We start from the raw sequence: 17569 nt of genomic DNA, 5'->3' as shown, positions 1-17569 counted from the left end.
TTGCTCTCGCCTTTATATATCTATGTTCAAGGTCATGCACCACATATCAATATTGTTATCAAGAAAACGTGTACGGTTTTTGTTCTTTTGCAAAAACTTATCTATTTAACATGATTTCATTTAGGGTAAGAGTGTGTCAAGGTTGCAGTGAAAATGTCTATTAAGTCTAACTCTAAATGAATTGCATATTTAATAAATGTTTAAAAGATCTTTACATGATTTACGCTTATACATCGCATGATATTTTGTACAAATAATAAACTTTATATTTTCAACTTTAAAATCTTTACTACTAAACTAATTAGTTAATTTGTATTCGTAATGGGCTTAAACCTGCAGCATTGGTCGCTGCTCCTTGGCTTGCAGATTGTCATTGGTAAATGAATAGCCCGTTCCACCCTGGAAGAACAAAAATAAGAATGTAACTTTGTTTAGGTTCTATTTTAATTAAAGAGAGAGAGAGAGAGAGCGAGAGAGAGAGAGCAATTAAGAATTCTTTAGTCGGATATGCCCGACTAGACAGATAGTCAGCAGCTATTGCTTTAAAGTTTAGACTGTAGTAAACTCTACAAAAAATTATTTATTGTATTTTAAAATACCTACATGAATCGAGGTATAAATCAGTTTCTGGTATTAAAGAATTTCCAAAACTAAAGTGTCTACAATTGATCTGTATACAAAAAATAAATCCCTTGAATATAAATATGGAATGGAACAGTCAGAAATTGCGTAATCTTTAAAAGAATCATAAAACAGAAAAGGTGCGGTCTATGCCATTAAATAATTATAAATATTAATAATAAGCTATTTACATAGCATATAAACATTTAGGCTTATCAACTATATATGAATATTGTTTCTTATTAGTTTGTCTACATATATATATCTCTGTGTATCTAACTCACTCACAGAAGATCATTTAAGTTGTCTATATGTATACAGCAGTATTCATTTGGTATTTATAGTTGAGAGAAGTGAAGTTAGAATGCAGAGAACAGCAGAGAGTGCTCCCATTAATCGACTGCAACGAGAACTTTGAGCGCGACTTAATGGCTAAGTGAGAATCGCCTTATATAAAAGTCAGCAGCTGCAGCACTTCTTCAGTCGCTCAGGCTTGGTGGAACTCACTAGTACAGTGCAGTAAAGTGAAATGAAGGCTGTGATCCTTCAGCTAAGCATTAAAGACTTGGAGGAAAGACTCGGAGGAAGCACTTAGAAGATAAATCAAAAATCTGTAGGATATATATACTTATAAATAACTTCCAAAAACGGACAGCCGCTAAATCGACTCAATTCGTCCCACTGATTAAGAATATATACATATACTCCCTTTGCCGTTTAATAAAATGATTATACTCTGGCTTCACATGCTCAATGGGCTCAGAGTATACATATTTATAGAAAAAATTTCATTAAGTAGTAAATGCCCAATTGATGTACTTACACGTTGCAGTGGGATGATGTCCTTTTCCTTGAGCTTGCGGTCGGTGAGGGGATGAATCATGTCTTTGCGAATGAGCTTCTCGACGCATTCCATAGTGACCACATCGCCACTGCAAATGAGAAGGAAATCTACGTATATTTCTATGCCAACTTTAGATTCAGTTTAACTCACGTGGGACGCAGCACGGCACAGGGCACTGCATTGCTGAGGACATCGTGTGTGATGGGGCACATGTAGCGCGCCTCCTTGGCAATGAGCGAACGTTTGTTGTCCCCATCCTTAAGTAGTGTGAATTTGACATCGATTAGGTCCTTGACTTTAAGTGGTTTCTGCGAGACGGGGCAATAGATGGTAGGATCGGGTGGCTGCGCTTTGGCAACGCCTGCATTGGGGCACTCGGAGGGCAGCCAAAAGCTGGGCAGCTTCGTTTCGTGTCCATTGGTCATGTTGGAAATGGAGCTCGTTGAGCTGGCACTGGCTGCTGATGATGTGCTGGGCTTATCGTCCAACTTTGTGGACTTGAACAATGTTGTGTTCGGCTTGTGTGCGGGAGTTGTGGTTGGCCTCTCGGCATTCACGAATTTCTCCATGCGAGCCAGCTGCTTTTGATTGGCCTCCTGGGTCACTTCGTTTTCCTCGATGCGACGCAGGCGCTCGTACTCTTTTAGCTTCCGGCTGTACTCGTTCTTCTTGGTGATAATGTACTGCAGAATGGCCTCTTTGTCGAACAGGTAGCCGTCTTTGGTGACCACAGGATTTCTGCACGGCTGCAGAGTCAACGAACAGCAATCGAAAGATTTCACTGAGTCTTTACCAAGGCGCTTGGCATTTGTGCCATATCCGGACTCGGCAGCATCGCGTTTCTTCTCGTTGTACGTGTAAACGGCTCCGGCGGTGCAGTTACGTGCGTGACGAGTCATTTTTGATGATATTTACAAATTAATATGTAAATAAACAAATGCCAGGCGACTACAAATGTGATTTGCGATATCTATCAAGAAGGTGGCAGCACTGAACTATCGATAGCTATCGATGCAGCCTATTTTACGATAAAAGAGGCTGCCGCTCCGACAGTGTTACCACACGTGTAAACAAAAAATTATTATCGATATGAATATAATGACAGCCGTTAAATATAAATATTGAGAACCCTAATTGTATTTTGTCATTAATTCGTTCTTTATTTATTTGTATTATATTGCATTTTTAATTTATTTATTTACGTTGCATATGAGTAGTTGTTACTTAAATGGCTACAGACTAATAATACTGCTGTAGCTGCTTGATGTGTATTTAGTTGAATATTTCACATGCTCACAGTTTACTATATTATATGGCAACTATTTTCTATATAATCTGGTTTATCTATTTCGCTTTGCTTTGTCGCTAATGGATTATTTCGTATGATTTTCTTTTGAGCATATCACAGAACAAAAATGATACATAGTTAGTAGAGAGACTGGAGATTTCTCGGGGTTCGTGGATGTGTGTGTGTGTCTGGGTGTGGGCGTGAGGGTGTTTTGGATTAGAAAGTTCAAAGTGTAAAAATATTAATTGGAGCTTAAAAATATATTTTACTTTATATTTATATATGTATAGATATATGTGTATGTATATATATGTATGTGTATATATGTATATCTAGTTGCAAATGTCATTTTTGCCGTGTATATGTATATATAAATTTGTTCTTGATATCGTTATCATTAGAAAAATATTGAGCAAAAGTATTTGGTATGTTGGATTGGGTTTATAGTTGGCTCTTAACTGAAATTGACGCTCAATTCCTAAACGAAAACCAAAGCGCTATCCCTACCAAGCCGAAATCTAAACTAAACGAGTATCTTATCATAGGACGGCGGCGGTGACTCATCCAGTGGCACCTGTTTGCCCAGCGCCGTCGGCGTCTGTTCCGGCAACAATATTGCTATATGATATGGCGGTGGTCCGGCCGCTGCTGCTGCCGCTGTTTCCGCACTCACCTCCACCTGCCGCTCATCCAGATATCTGACATCATTCAGCTCCAGCATGCAGCTGGTGGCATTGCCGCCGCGGCTGTGGCACACGGCGCGTGCATCGCTGCGGCTGTTGCTGCCGCCGCCGCCGCTGCTGCTAGGTAGCAGGCCCTTGGGTATGCGGCAGAGCGACACCATGCAGGCGGCCAGAAAGAAAGTGGCCGAGAATGCGCAAAATATGAGCACCTCCAGGCCAGTGCCCTGGTGGTCAAAGTAGAACTTTGCCCCGGCCACAAACACCGAGGCCAGCACCAGCGAGGCGCACATGCCGCACTTCAGATGACTGGGCAGCAGCTGCGAGTCGGCGTGTTGCAGCAGTGCGTGATGCTGCTGCTGCAGCTGGTTGCTTTGGACCCCCGTCTGTGTTTGTGTGGGCGGTATGGGCGTGGCAGTAGCCGTGACAGAGGCTGTTGTAGTTGCTGCTGTTGCTGCTGCTGCTGCTGCTGCCGCTGCTGCTGATGCTGTGACAGTGGCATGGCGCATATTGCTGCTGGAATTGTGACGTCGCGGTGTTGCATATCGACTGCTGTTGGTGTTGGGGCAGCTGTTGCTGTTGCTGCTGCTGCTGTGGTGGTGATGGTAGGCGCTGTAGGCATCGTCCCTGATGTATCAAATGTTTAATAGCAAAGTAAATAATTAATTAATTTAGCATCAATCAAAATTACTTACGCATAGACGCCTGCATGTTGCTGATGTTGATGTTGCTGCTGATGCTGGTGCTGGTGCTGGTGCTGTTGTTGTTGCTCATATTGCCTTACGGGCACCGCCATGTTGCCAAATTGAGGATGATGATAGCTGTAGCTATAGTGATGCTGCTGATGCTGCTGCTGCTGCTGTTGCTGTTGTAGCTGGTGTTGCTGCTGCAGCTGCTGCAACTGTTGCTGATGATGATGCTGGGGTCTTGGCTGATAGCGCGTGCTGCTGTGCTGATGATAATGCGAGCCATGCGCCACCAGCGGCACAATCGTCCCGCTGCCCGTTAGCACCGCAGCCGATGAGGCGGTGCCGCTCGGATTGTTGTTGTTGCTGGCAGTTGCTGTTGTTGCCATGGCAGCGTTGCTGTTGTTATTGTTGCTACTGTGGTGCAGCAGCTGCTGATGTTGCTGTTGCACACTGGCATGCGCATTATTGTTGCTGCTCGCATAATGCGCGGACTGGCGGCTGGTGCCCGCGCCCGACGACTGGCAGTCGCCCCCATAGGGCGCCGGGCCGCGATGCACCGAGGCCAGCGCCTGATTGTGGCTGCCAGTGCTGCAGCTGCTGCCAGCCGCATTGTTGGCACTGTTGCTGCTGGACTTGCTGCGTCGCGGCGGATGGCCGTAGCTGAGTCCGCCGCCCGCATGCGACAGCGAAGCCGCGACACGTGAGCGCCCAAAACCGCATTGCTGCGAGCGTTTGTCAATCCAGAAATGCATCTCGCTGCGAGCACTCGACGACTGCTGTAAGTAGGAACTTGTGTTAGCAGATTGACGCGAAACTTATTTGAAGTTAATGCTGGGAGTTTGGTTTGCGACGCTCGCCTCTTACGCCCAGACAAAGCGCATGACTCATTTGGCTTTGTGTCTTCTCGCCTAGACGGAAGAAGGAATTCCTCTTACACACAGAGACGCGCACACACACGCGGAGGCACGCATACATACATAGATGTATAGCTAAACAGGAAACGTGCCCAATGCTTTTTATTATGCTGCACTCCAAGTCTGTCTGCCGTTTCCTCTTTGTGTGAGATTTCAAGTTCAACTACCCCACAAAAAAGGCAGCAGCCGCCCCAAACGTTTTCCCCATCAGAGCAACTGCATAGGTAAGCGCCGAACAAAGGTTGTTGCCAGATCAAATAACCCCCAAATGGTAATAGCTACAAGAACAACAAGAACAGCAACATTTTGGGAGTCCTTTCACTTCCCGTGTCATTGACAGCAGGAGAAGAGCTGGCAAACTCAACAAACTTAACACAAAAGCTTAGCGCGCCAAAAATGAACAAAGTATATGCCGGGGGGCGTGGATGGCAGCCACAGAAAGTGTTAAAGAGACAGAGACAGACACGGCGACAGAGACAAAGACAGTGAGCTTGACTAAAGTGCTAGACTATTCTTTGCACAATCTAAAATGATAAGTTATAAATAAATAATTTAAGTATTTCAATTTAGAAAAAAAATTAGATGCTTGAACAGTTTGTGAAACTGGCTATCTTTCGGCGATAGATTCAACTGTTTCCGTGGTGTAGCGGTTATCACATCTGCCTAACACGCAGAAGGCCCCCGGTTCGATCCCGGGCGGAAACAGAAATTCACTTTTTGTCATTATTTTATTTGATGTGAATAATTGTTAAATGTAAATTGTTAAAATGTAGAGGAGACAACATTGTTGCTGTTCGAGCATTTATATCTGCAAACATTTTATATATATTTAGATATACATATAGTTTAAATATACATATAGTTTGTCTGCATTAACATTTTTTACAACATATTTCGCACTCAGTTTTTCAAAATCACTTAACTTTTCGCTTAAAGAGTTTTTAAAGTTCTTAAGTATATATCAAAAGAAATGAAAATTCTCACAAAAAAAAAAATTGTTTCAATTATTAGCTTTTGTACATTCACATTGAAGTTTTAGTCAATATTCAATCACTTTCAAATGTGTAATTTTATTATCTGCATTTCTGTATACTGAAATCAATATAGTTTCAAATGAAGCTATCAAAGAATTTAAGGGCTCCTCAATTAATAATAAATAATTAAAATCAAATAAATATATACAAAGCGAATACTGCAGCTGTCTACTACAAAATGAAAATCCAATTTAATTTTAGCCAAATATCATATGAAATATGTAAACATATAAAAATGTGAATGTGATGTACAATGAATATATGAATATTTAAATATGTAAATATTACATTTCATTTACGTAGTGCCTCAACACAAACAAAAGGCAATATTATCTCTTAGTTTACCGTTTGACTTTATTAGATGCAATTTGTATCTGAAAATGAAAGCCAATTCGCGAAAATTGTCCCACCGTTCGCTTTGTGTATAGACAATGTTTACATTTGCTTTGCCGCTTAACTTGCTCAGCTGTTCATTGAACTGCTCCCACAGGTCCCACTGGCCGGGGTGTTGGTCTGCTCTGCGGTTCTTGTGGTCTTGGCCAATCAACAATTACAAAAAAAAAAAGAAAAAAAAAAAACACACACACACACATAAAAAGAGATAAACATCCTTACATATATAAATATATACATATGTATATATATTCAGTTCTTTATGACAATTGATAAAATGAATGTCATTTAAAGACTGGCGTTAAAAAATTATTCCTCTTTAATTTCTTGTCTGCTGTGGTAATTCAATTCGGAGTCCGGCTCCGAATTGCGTCCGAGTCCCCGGATTCTGTGAAAGTTCAAAGTTCAACGCTTTGCTTTGTCAACGACTTCTTGGGCGAGAAAAGTTACACAACGCACTCAGAGCTGAACGCACTGGCGAATAAATAAATACTAGAGCAATGCGAACAAAAGTCATAAAATAAACATACTCGTATTTAAAAGAGACATTTTGGACAACCGCTTGATAGGTTCATTTCAGCCAATTGCTCAGTTTCTGACACCCCCGTCCCCTATCCCCTATCTCTTTCCTACCTCTTTCGTTCGTTGTCCCTCTAGACTTGTTTCTCTCTCGCTCTTTCCCTGTCTCTATTACCAGCTGATCCAAGGTTCAATGCATTCTGTATGCATTGTATGTGTGTTATCCCTGACCTCCAACTCCTTAGACAGTTTTTGTTTAATTTTGCAGTTTCTAGAATTTAGTTTTTCAGCTTCAATTACGTTAAGTGATTTTGAAATTAATGAAACACTAGCAGAACACTTACAATTACCAATGTAAATTGACCAGCTTGATCGAATTTCAGCTATTTAAAAGGATGATTTTCGGTATTCACGCTGAAAGTCTGCTTTGTTTAAACGAACTATTTATGAATTGACCCCAGCAAAGGGTTCGAATTTCAGTTCACACTTCCTTTGATGCTTTGTCTTTTTGCCTTGATTGGCGCTCAACAATGCAAACTTTTAGATTGTATCTAGTAAAGCACAATATTGTGACCTTCGAGGGGAATTCAATCAGCTCATGATCAGAAATGCTGACTGACGTCTTTTGTATAAACTAATACATTTTTAAACACAATTATACATATTTTAGGTATAATTTTTGCTTCTCTATGAATGGGCAGCACGTATGCGTACATATTTACGTGCGTACATACATGCATACATACATATGTGAGTATGTGTGTATATAAATTGTTCACTCAACGTGCCCATATTTCTATTATCAGCTTTTTGGCAGCTCCTCGCTGTGTTTAGCCGCAATAAAAACAATAAAAAACGGCAAATCATTTGGTCGCATTCCAAAATGCCTTCAAAATAGCCGCAAGCAAAAAGTGATTTGAATAATTGAAATAGATTTGGAAATGTCTTTGACTTAACCAGACTATTCGGCCGACGGAATTTCAACTGTTTCCGTGGTGTAGCGGTTATCACATCTGCCTAACACGCAGAAGGCCCCCGGTTCGATCCCGGGCGGAAACAGATGCTAAATTTTTTTCCTTAATTAATTTTAAAATTATTAGTAAGAGAAGATGCCCAGTCTAACTTAATTTACATTAAAATAACGTGTGTTTGTACAGCCATTATCTGAAGGGTACAATAAAGCTCGGCCAAAAACAAGTAGTCAAATATATATGCGTGTACACATTTTTATATGTACAAACATACATACAAATCAGCAGTTAGTCAAAACTTACTACTTATCAAACTACTTTACTTTGAACTTTAAATGAGCTAGTTATGCAGGTAGACATTTTAACGCACACACATATTTTTATGTACATCGTTATCTTTAGCCTTTGTTATTATATTTTATTTCTTTTGTTTTCCTTTCATTTTCTGATTTTGTTTGGCTCGAACTTGTTTGCTGTGTGCGGCTCGTATATTACTCAACACTCGCACATGTTTCCATGCATAAAAGCAGTGTCTGGCTCCATAGCCGTCAGCTGTTTCCGTGGTGTAGCGGTTATCACATCTGCCTAACACGCAGAAGGCCCCCGGTTCGATCCCGGGCGGAAACAGGGGACAAATTTTTTTGTTTCATATAAACTTTTAATTATTGTTAAATTCAATAAAATCAGTAAATGATAGATATTAGAATAAATTAAATCAACTTATTTCCTTTACTTATATTTGCAATATGAATACATTACACAAAATCATTATTTTTCTATTTCCATAGATACGTTCTTTATATAGAACAAATTTGCATTATTATGCGGGTAAGCCAATTCTTAATAACTTAACAAACTAGTCTTTGTCTAGACAATCGTGAATCCTCTGAGCCTTCTTTGAAAGAAAAAGTGTTCCGTGTCACTGGCGCTTTACCAGATGCGAGAAGCTATGCAAAATATGCCAAACAAAAGCAAGAATTGAAAACAGGAAACTACGCGACCCGCACATAAGGGTAACTGTAGTCCCTGTAGTAAGGCCCAACCACTCACTCTCACTCTTTGTGAACTGGACTTTTTTTCAACCTTCTTTATTTGATGGTTTGTTTTTGCCGTTAACCTTTATGGGCGTCCTTTTTGTATCGTTTTCGTTTTCTGCTTGGCGGGAAGTGGATCCGCAAAGACCAAAAAATACGTGAAATGAAAATGAAAACGTAAAGGCTACGGCATTAAGTCAGTTCGGCGCTGAAGCTATCCGGATAATTCCCACGACTATCTGTCTGTCTGTTCATTGATGGCGAACGCTGCGTATGAGCAATGCGAACAGCTTCAATGCAATGCGAATGCCTTCGTGTGTGTGTGTGTGTGTGTGTGTGTGTGCATGTGTTGGTGTGCATTTCATTTTCAAGTGCATGCCAATTTGGGTGGCTTTTGTTAACACTCTTTTACCTGTATTTATTTATCTTTCTATTATGCTCTAACAGCTAAGAGTTTTCGTTTGCATTTCTTTTTGCTATTTTTGCACACTTTAAGCACATTGATTGTTATTATTGTTATTGTTGATGTTGTTGTCGTCGTTGTCGTTGTTGTTGTTGTTGTTGTTGCACGAAAAAGTCCTTGAACGCTCAACTGACCTGGCACTGCGATACACACAACAAAACACAACTGGCAAACAAAAAAGAAACAAAAACGTCTCCTTCTGCCAGCCTCGACTGAAGCACGCGAAAGTGAATCAAACACAAAATTCTTAAATTGTCAGATGCAGCGAAACATTGATTGCAATTTCACATATCGAATGCCAAGTGCTCGTTAAATTATTGTTCTTACTATGTTTACACTAATGAAAGCACTGCGCGCGTCTCTAAACTCGCATTTTGACTATCTGCTGCCTCCTGCGCAAGGACCCGCAGCCAACTGACAGCGCCAACTGAGTTTCTGAATGCAGCTAGCGGAACATTTTCACTTTTCATGAGTTCAGATTCAAGATTATTTCTTCATAGAGCGTGCTTCTCGTGCACGTGCATGTGTGTGGGTGGAAGTGTGTGCGTGTGTGTATTGGTTGCCTTGCAAAGCAAATTCAGAGACTGCCAACATTTGGTTTTTGCTTTCGGTATTGGTTACACTCCATGTGTGTGTGTGTGTGTGTGTGTGTGTGTGTGTGTGTGTGTGTGTGTGGGTGTAAGTGTGAGTAAATGTGAGTGGGTGGCCATTGCACAAATGGGGTCTCAATCTGCTCTCAAAAGACGCGGTAGCTGTACGAGTCATGCGCAATGAGGGAGCTTCCTTTCAGAATGGTTTGGGTCTGGGATAAAAGAAGCTTTTGTTCATGAAAAAGCAATATGAACAATAAGAACATTACTTTCAGGTGATACCGACTGCACAATGCTCACTCGCGGTAAAAATTCTGCCAGCCGCAAGCTGCAAGACACTGCTAGATATAGATAACTCCGATTTTTTTTTAGTTTATTAATAAGGGAGTTTATTAATATTTAATATTTGTATTTGTGTTGTCAATGCAAGCAGTATGCAATATTCCAAATTTAAACCCTGGTGTATCAAAAATATCATAGATGCGCAGCAGCACAGACATCGCTGAAGAAATATACTCATTTCCATTTGGTAAATGAGCCGCAAGTAAATGATCATTAAAACCATTCAATGTGAATTTTGTGTATACTATATTGCATAAAAGGCATATGCGAAGCGCCTATATTTAATTCAATTGGCATTACATTTAGATCTGAACGTATTTGGGATCGCGGCACTCATGCACCTTGGGGTCGTACAACAAGCCGGGTGTGCAGTCCAAGGTGATGCCCTGTCCCTCTACGCAATAGTAGTAAGAGTCTCGTCTCGAGTTGTGGGGATAGAAGTGAACGCCAGTGTCCGGGCAGATGATGTCAGCGCGTCGAGGCGGTACGCGGGAATAGGGCTGAATATTGCGCTGCTGCAATGAAGTAGTTACGTTGCATTGGACTTTGCTCGCATAATCACAGCAATTGCATTCGGGGTTAAAGGCTAAGCCATTGGCGCACTCTTGGGGCCAGGGCATGCCATTGGAGCAGATGAAGTACTTGTTGCACTGCGCCTTGCTGGGCAGATAGCGAATGTTCGAGACCGTTATCTCTTGAGGACAATCGTTTTCCACACAGTCCACAAATTCGGGGAAATCGCAGCGATCCGTGTCCGCATTGTACTGCAGCCCGTCGTAGCATTCCCTCAGTACCGGAATGCCGTAATAGCAGAGCACGTATTTGGTGCAGGTGCGATCATAACAGAAGCTCGTAAGTTTGTATTCTTCACATTCGGGCAGGCACTTGACATCGTTATCTATGTAGGTGCATGCCTGGAACTTGTAATCAAACCCGAGATGGCAATCTGTGGCATTTCCCTTGCAAAGCTCTTCAAAAGCCTCTCCATCATAGCAGCTGCCGATATAATCGACCTTGCCACCTGGAAAGAGTTTTCGACGAGTTAGATTCCGTTTCCTAATGGGTTAAGTTCGTACCTACCAACGCAGGAGATGAAGCTGGAGCAGTTGCCTATGTAGGGCAGCAGGGACTGGTCAGCCATATTTGCGCACAGATTTATGTCGTTCACGACTAAGGAGGAGAAAGGACCATCGGGATTCACGACATTTTCTTCTGGATCAGGTGCCACAATCTCTTCTGACTGTGGCGTCAGCTTCAAATGAAATCTTGCTCCCGAGCATTGGAACAAGACAAATAAAGCCAATCCGTAAAGAAATTTCACTGTAAAGAAACAAAGGGAAAAGTCAATGGAAAAGTTTTTGAAAAATAAGTCGACTACGCACTCTTTGATAGATAGAGTTCCCGAAAAGAACTATGCTAAGCTCTTGGTTAAGTTTGCTTTTATAGCTGGGGAACTAACTTTTTTCGATATCTTTGACTCTTTCTAATGAGTTGTCGGAAAGCGACATTATCGCATTTAGGCACGCGCGCTAGCCTCTCGAAGGAAAACTACATTTTTAATTTGCCACCTGATACAGAAAAGTCATTTGCCGATTTATTCTTGTCTAATATGTATATTGCATCCGAAAACGTTTGATTAACTCTTTGACAAAAGAGAACAAACTTTGAGAGCTCTATTATCTATATAAACAGATTTATTTTATTATTTTCGATCCATAGGAGTAGTACAGCCCCTCGAAGTGTAACCTATACAAAAACCAGGAGAGTCGGTTTGGAAACTGCTTTTCAAATATTCAAATTAATGAAATTAATTTCAAATCACAGCATGTGTGATATGTTAGATTCTTGTTTCTAGAGAATTAACTTAATAAATGCTAACAATTAGTGATAAGTAATGCAATGTATTAGAAGTATATTAACAACTAGGGATAATATAATACAATAATAATATGATATTTCTATATTGATCTAGAATACTTATTCCAATCTTAAAACTACCCATTTAAATTATTAGTTACTATTTGGATTACTTTATAACCCCAAGCAATTTCTCCTACTAATATTATCCAGGCTACTTTAAATTACATGCTGTAAATATACTTTACATATGCTCGCCCCAAACGCTGTTGATAAGGCAGTTCACTTGAATTGTGCATATGATATTTATGATTTAAGAGTTTCCTTCTAACTTTTTATTTTCTGTCGTCGCGTGTGATATGAGCTTTTATCTATCCAATTTGAATTCATGCACCGAGTCTGTCGCTAAAAATTACCAATTGCGAACGTGTTTCCTTTCTGATAAGTGTCGCTTTCGCCGATGAGCAACAAAATAATCGTATGTATCTGATTGCCAAAAGTAGAAAACAAACATGAAAGACCGATAAAAGGAAACCCAAACAAAATGGTTGCCTATAAAATGAAGTTTTCTTCGCCTCCGTGGCCACAGTTACAGTTACAGTTACAGTTACAGTTAGAAACGAGACGAGAGAACAGTGAGTATAACATAACGTTTGGTATATCTATTGTATTGTATTGTATATAATTTAACCATAATTCTGTAAATATATATTTATTTGATTAGTGATCAAATACAGTCAATTGCTGACGCTGATCTCATTGGCCACGTTGCTAGGCGTCGGGCTGGGGGATGTGAACATTTGCTCCAATGTGGTCGACAATCTGTTTCTGCCAAGTCTCGACAATTGTAGCAACTACTATCTGTGCGTTGGTGAGTTTCATGTAACTCCATACGCGTAATTCATCTAATATTTCAATTGGCCAACTCACAGCTGAGCTGTGAGGTGGATATTTCATTATTATTTGCATTCACGTAAGCAGCTCACACTTTGGTGGATATGGAAACACACCATAGTCTGCCTTATAGCTTTGGTGGATTTCAATATCCACCACATTGCACCTGAATAGCGGCATCTCACTCTAACTCACACCTATTCCCAGCTCAAGTGCACATGACATACAGTCATGCATATGCCCATTCATGGGTCTTCTCTTTCTCTATTTATAATAAGTTTGATATTCTGCCTTTGACAGCCGGCAGAGCTGTACCTCGCAGCTGCAGCAGTGGCTACTTCTTCGATGCTCGCAAACAACAGTGTGTGGGCGTCTCAGAGGTGCGCTGCCTGCCCACATGCCCCACGCAGGGGTTGAGCTCCTTCTGCTACGATCGCACCTGCACCAAGTACGTTCTGTGCTTTGGCGGAGAGCCGGTGCTGCGTGAGTGCGCCGATGGACTGCAATACAATGCTGAGACGGATCGATGCGACTTCCCCCAGTATGTGGACTGTGTGGATAATCTGTGCGTGCGCCAGAACAATGTGGACGACATTGTTTACATTGCCAGCAAGTCTAAGTGTGACAAGTACTATGTTTGCCTGGATGGTCTGCCAGTCAATCAGACCTGCGCCAGGGGTCTTCAATTCAATCCCGAATGCAACTGCTGTGACTTTCCCTCCCGCGTCAATTGTACTGTAGGTCTTCTATTTATCATATATGGAACTTTATCGATAGCAAGATTGTCATTTCATTTAGGTTGAGACCCTACAGCGTGACATCAAGCCCTTTTCCAGAGTCCCACCACGTTCCGGGGGCATCACATGCCCCGACCAGGGCTCTCACTTCATTGCCCACAAGACCCGCAATGATGCCTATTACTACTGCTCTAATGGTAAATCCGTCACTCTGGACTGCACCCCGGGTCTGGTCTACGACGCCGAGCGGGAGGAATGCCGCGAGCCACAGTTCGTGAAGGCCTAGAGGATGTCAGCAAAATAAATTTTAAAGTTCAATCAATTTGTTTGCATTTTGTTTATAGACGCTCATTGCAAATGCCTAGACGCGACTCTCATTAGCTAATTTTAGCCGTTCGGGGAACGCTGATCTCTGCTGCAATGCAGGCGACAAAAAAATGAAGAGCGAAAAGGTTAGAAAATAAATGGTTAGAAAATATGTTGAGGTAAAGCTAGTTTGCTATTAATATGAGATTTTGAGAATTTTCTCTCCTTATTGGTGGCTTGCTACATATATACAAGATGGAACTTTATTTTTTGTATACAAATCTAAAAGATAAGTATAACAGACGAGTATCTAACTATATATCTACTGGGGGCGTGAAAAATTAAACAAATCTTGCAGTTAACTCATTTAACATTTGCTCGAGTTAGTCTCTATAGTATATCTTCATCAAATATAGGATGTGGCAAATCTGTAACTCTCGATTTATCGTAAAATTCCTTAAGTAAATTGATATACATATATTTGCTGTATTCAAAACTAACTTTTTAGTTTTTATTGATTGCCTTGTTAAGCCTTCAATATCTTTTCGGGTTCTCGGCATTCTTGAACATTTGCATCATACCACAGGCCGGGCGTACAGTCCAAGGTAACTCCATGACCCTCCACGCAATAGTAATAGGCATCACGCCTCGATTTGTGGGCGTAGAAGTGAGCTCCATGACGTGGACAGATGACATCAGCGCCTCGCAGTGGCATACGAGAAAAGGGTTGAATATTGCGTTTCAATGCTGGAATCTAAATACATAAATGACATAAAGATGACAGAGATTGCTTCAAATCTATATCACTAGGAACCCACCTGGCATGCCGACCGATTGGGATAATCACAGCAATTGCAGCTGGTACTGAAATACAATCCCTTTGCACAGGTAGACTTAACGGCCACGCCTCTCGCACACAGGAAATATTGAGAGCATGACGCCTTGCTAGGTAAGTACAACAGCTCCACTGCATCACCCAATCTCATGCACTCGTTGTCCACACAGTCCACATGTTGGGGGAAATCGCAGCGATCCGTCTCCGCATTGTATTGCAATCCATCCTGGCATTCCCGCAGAACTGGAATGCCGTAATAGCAGAGCACGTATTTGGTGCAGGTGCGGTCGTAGCGGAAGCTCGTCAGATTGTAGGATTCACATTTGGGCATACAGTTGGCTTTATCCGGAAAGCTGCAACTTTGGTTGCGAGCATTGAACTCATAGTTCTTATTGCACTGTTTCTCTATGGCCTCCCCATCTAATAGGAATAAATGATTTTTAAAATGAAATAAGGTTTTCTATCCTACATTCTTCTCACCCCAGCAGAGATAATATTTTTTGCAGTCTCCCACATAGGGCAGAAAAACTCTGTTGGCAACATTATTGCACAGACTTATGTTGCCCGTATAAAGAGTGCTTCCATTCAATACTGTTACGGTGTCATCCTCCTCAGGCTCTGGTGCCTCGAATTGCTGAGCCCTTATCAATACACATTGACATAGTGCTAAAAGTCCAATATATATCACGAATTTCACTTCCGATGAAGAGAAATTATTAAACATTGTCGAGCACTTAATATCCGGCTTACTTACTTCTATATCGTAGCACTTGCCGAAGTCAACTGTTGTCGTTAGGTGGTGGCACCAACCGAATTTATATGCTTGATATCTTCGAGTTCTGTCGATCTATTTCAATAACAGATACTTTTGAGCCCTTATCAATAGCTTCATGAGAGAACCGACTCTTATACTGAACAGAACATTTTAATTTGCAAGATAACAGCACGTCATGAACTGGTGACTAAGCTAGAGGCCATTTTGAAGGAAAATCGCACAATTCAGCTCGTATACTAGATGCATATTCAGAAGATATATGAAGAGTTCTTTGTAGAGATTTCGTTTCTGAAAATTTTGTCGCCTGGCAAGCACTACGAACTTGAGTATATATAAAAATATATTTGGTTTGCCTACACATTATAGATGCCTATGTATGTGTGTACACGTATGGGTGTATGTATATAAATTATCGTATAAAATATTTTCATTTTCGACTCAATCATTTAGTAGGAAAATTGGCATCTGAACGAGCGCATTGTTCAGGAAAAGAAAATATATATAACATACATATATCTCTTTTAACATAATTTTGAAGACCTAGTGCAGTGCCTGTACACATTCCGTTCTGTAAGTTTATATAATTGCTTTTGTTTTCCAAATGAGGGCCTACCGAAGACTGTCATGATGATTGACACAAATATTACCACAAAGTCGAAAATGTGTTATTTATAGCTTTGGGAGCTCTAATTACTCGTGTGTGCGTGTGTTTGTGTATTTGTGTGTACGAATATATTTTAAAAACACAATTATAAACGGCTAAACACAAAGATTTTTCTTTAAAGGAACGGTCCACATAATGGTCAACGAACTGAATAAGCCCCAAGATAATGCCGCACTGAGCGAGGTAAAAATTGAGTCAAATGAAACATGATCATCGTTAATAATAGGTACAAGTACATGCATATTAATACATTTTAATATGTTTTGTCACAGCTGTTGGCTGCTTCCAATCGTCAGTTGGAGGAAATGCAGGAGGAGCATCGTCAGCTGCAGGCGGAACTAACACGCTTAAGCGCCCAGCGCCAGCAATTGAGAATTGCCACCAGGGAGCAGGAAACAGTGAGCGTTGTAACCTCTGGCTCACAGTCCTCACAGTCCTCGCAGTCCTCACTCGCTACTGCGGAAAGCGTAGCAACCGAAGAAAAAGACAATGCCACTACTGAGGAAGATACGGAAGAAACGGCGAACTATCTGCAGGAAAAGCTGGCGGAAATCGCAAATTTGAAGGCGCAATTCAAACGTGTTCAGCATATGACCGATTCGACAAAGCGCATCGAGGAACATATATCCAGCATGGAGTCCAAATCGTCATCATCGTCGACTGTGCAACAGAGCAGACAAACTATGTCATCACAATCTGTACAGTCCAGCAGCAGCAGCACGAGCACCAGCAGCAGCACTAGCAAAAGCGCTTTATCATCAGGAGCTGAGTCATCCACATCTAAGACTGCTCCGGACAATGCAGAGCTCCTAAATGCAATGATCAACATGGTCACGGATTTCACAAGTGATTTGCGTGGACAAGAGGAAAGTTTGCGTGCGGAACGATTGCGTATTAAGGCATTGAAGGAGGAAATTATACAGCGCAAACAGAGCAAATAGAATAAATAATACCTATTGAATATAAATACAACTCACTTGCTGAATAGCCTATGTTTATATATATGAAATAAAAATTGCTCATATTAGACCTATTCTGTTCATATTTTAAATATATATATTTTTAAAAATTAATTTTAAAAGATTATTCACTCGCGCCATGCATATTTTACTGCACTTA

General features: G+C 41.0%; 6 protein-coding genes and 3 non-coding genes across 11 annotated transcripts; 5 read left to right on the top strand and 4 right to left on the bottom strand.

The window, feature by feature from the left end:
• Positions 1-76: 76 nt before the first annotated feature.
• LOC108652145 (nitric oxide synthase-interacting protein homolog) lies at positions 77-2467 on the bottom strand. Its single transcript, XM_018102238.3, has 3 exons — positions 1616-2467; positions 1445-1553; positions 77-399 (listed from the first exon to the last, which is right to left on the bottom strand). The coding sequence occupies exons 1-3, from the start codon at positions 2362-2364 to the stop codon at positions 328-330; spliced, it is 930 nt and encodes a 309-aa protein (XP_017957727.1). The 5' UTR covers positions 2365-2467; the 3' UTR covers positions 77-327.
• Positions 2468-3232: 765 nt separating this feature from the next.
• Positions 3233-9996, bottom strand: LOC108652143 (uncharacterized). Of its 3 annotated transcripts, none has more exons than XM_089260585.1 (3): positions 9400-9996; positions 4129-4895; positions 3233-4060 (listed from the first exon to the last, which is right to left on the bottom strand). In XM_089260585.1, the coding sequence occupies exons 2-3, from the start codon at positions 4872-4874 to the stop codon at positions 3277-3279; spliced, it is 1530 nt and encodes a 509-aa protein (XP_089116711.1). In that variant the 5' UTR covers positions 4875-4895; positions 9400-9996; the 3' UTR covers positions 3233-3276. The 3 variants fall into 3 exon arrangements, with proteins under 3 accessions (XP_089116711.1, XP_089116712.1, XP_017957726.1); XM_089260586.1 differs by having other exon boundaries at positions 4129-4898; positions 9778-9996; XM_018102237.3 differs by having other exon boundaries at positions 4129-4898; positions 9400-9993.
• TRNAV-AAC (transfer RNA valine (anticodon AAC)) lies at positions 5669-5741 on the top strand. The gene has a single exon. It is a non-coding gene; the product is annotated as a tRNA-Val (tRNA).
• Positions 7969-8041, top strand: TRNAV-AAC (transfer RNA valine (anticodon AAC)). The gene has a single exon. It is a non-coding gene; the product is annotated as a tRNA-Val (tRNA).
• TRNAV-AAC (transfer RNA valine (anticodon AAC)) lies at positions 8508-8580 on the top strand. The gene has a single exon. It is a non-coding gene; the product is annotated as a tRNA-Val (tRNA).
• Positions 9997-10618: 622 nt separating the features above from the next.
• On the bottom strand, positions 10619-11881 carry LOC149091502 (uncharacterized). The gene is made up of 3 exons (XM_089259894.1): positions 11765-11881; positions 11463-11702; positions 10619-11403 (listed from the first exon to the last, which is right to left on the bottom strand). Coding segments are annotated over exons 1-3 (960 nt in total). The 5' UTR covers positions 11766-11881; the 3' UTR covers positions 10619-10684.
• Positions 11882-12276: 395 nt separating this feature from the next.
• LOC149091501 (protein obstructor-E) lies at positions 12277-14192 on the top strand. The gene is made up of 4 exons (XM_089259252.1): positions 12277-12283; positions 12964-13110; positions 13434-13870; positions 13932-14192. Exons 1-4 carry the CDS (start codon positions 12277-12279, stop codon positions 14154-14156), a joined length of 816 nt encoding a protein of 271 aa, XP_089115378.1. The 3' UTR covers positions 14157-14192.
• Positions 14193-14656: 464 nt separating this feature from the next.
• On the bottom strand, positions 14657-15780 carry LOC108650305 (protein obstructor-E). The gene is made up of 4 exons (XM_089259629.1): positions 15762-15780; positions 15492-15707; positions 14995-15431; positions 14657-14930 (listed from the first exon to the last, which is right to left on the bottom strand). Coding segments are annotated over exons 1-4 (882 nt in total). The 5' UTR covers positions 15763-15780; the 3' UTR covers positions 14657-14702.
• A 424-nt stretch (positions 15781-16204) lies between these two features.
• Positions 16205-17479, top strand: LOC108652543 (uncharacterized). The gene is made up of 3 exons (XM_018102752.3): positions 16205-16356; positions 16572-16633; positions 16723-17479. The coding sequence occupies exons 2-3, from the start codon at positions 16586-16588 to the stop codon at positions 17389-17391; spliced, it is 717 nt and encodes a 238-aa protein (XP_017958241.1). The 5' UTR covers positions 16205-16356; positions 16572-16585; the 3' UTR covers positions 17392-17479.
• Positions 17480-17569: the final 90 nt, after the last annotated feature.

The sequence above is a fragment of the Drosophila navojoa genome, chromosome 4 (genome assembly GCF_054131105.1).
Source record: "Drosophila navojoa isolate 15081-1374.11 chromosome 4, UAZ_NAV_1.0, whole genome shotgun sequence".
NCBI classification, from domain to species: Eukaryota; Metazoa; Arthropoda; class Insecta; order Diptera; family Drosophilidae; genus Drosophila; species Drosophila navojoa.
The sequence above is the reverse complement of the archived record's forward strand: the minus strand, read 5'-3'. Positions and strand labels throughout refer to the sequence as shown.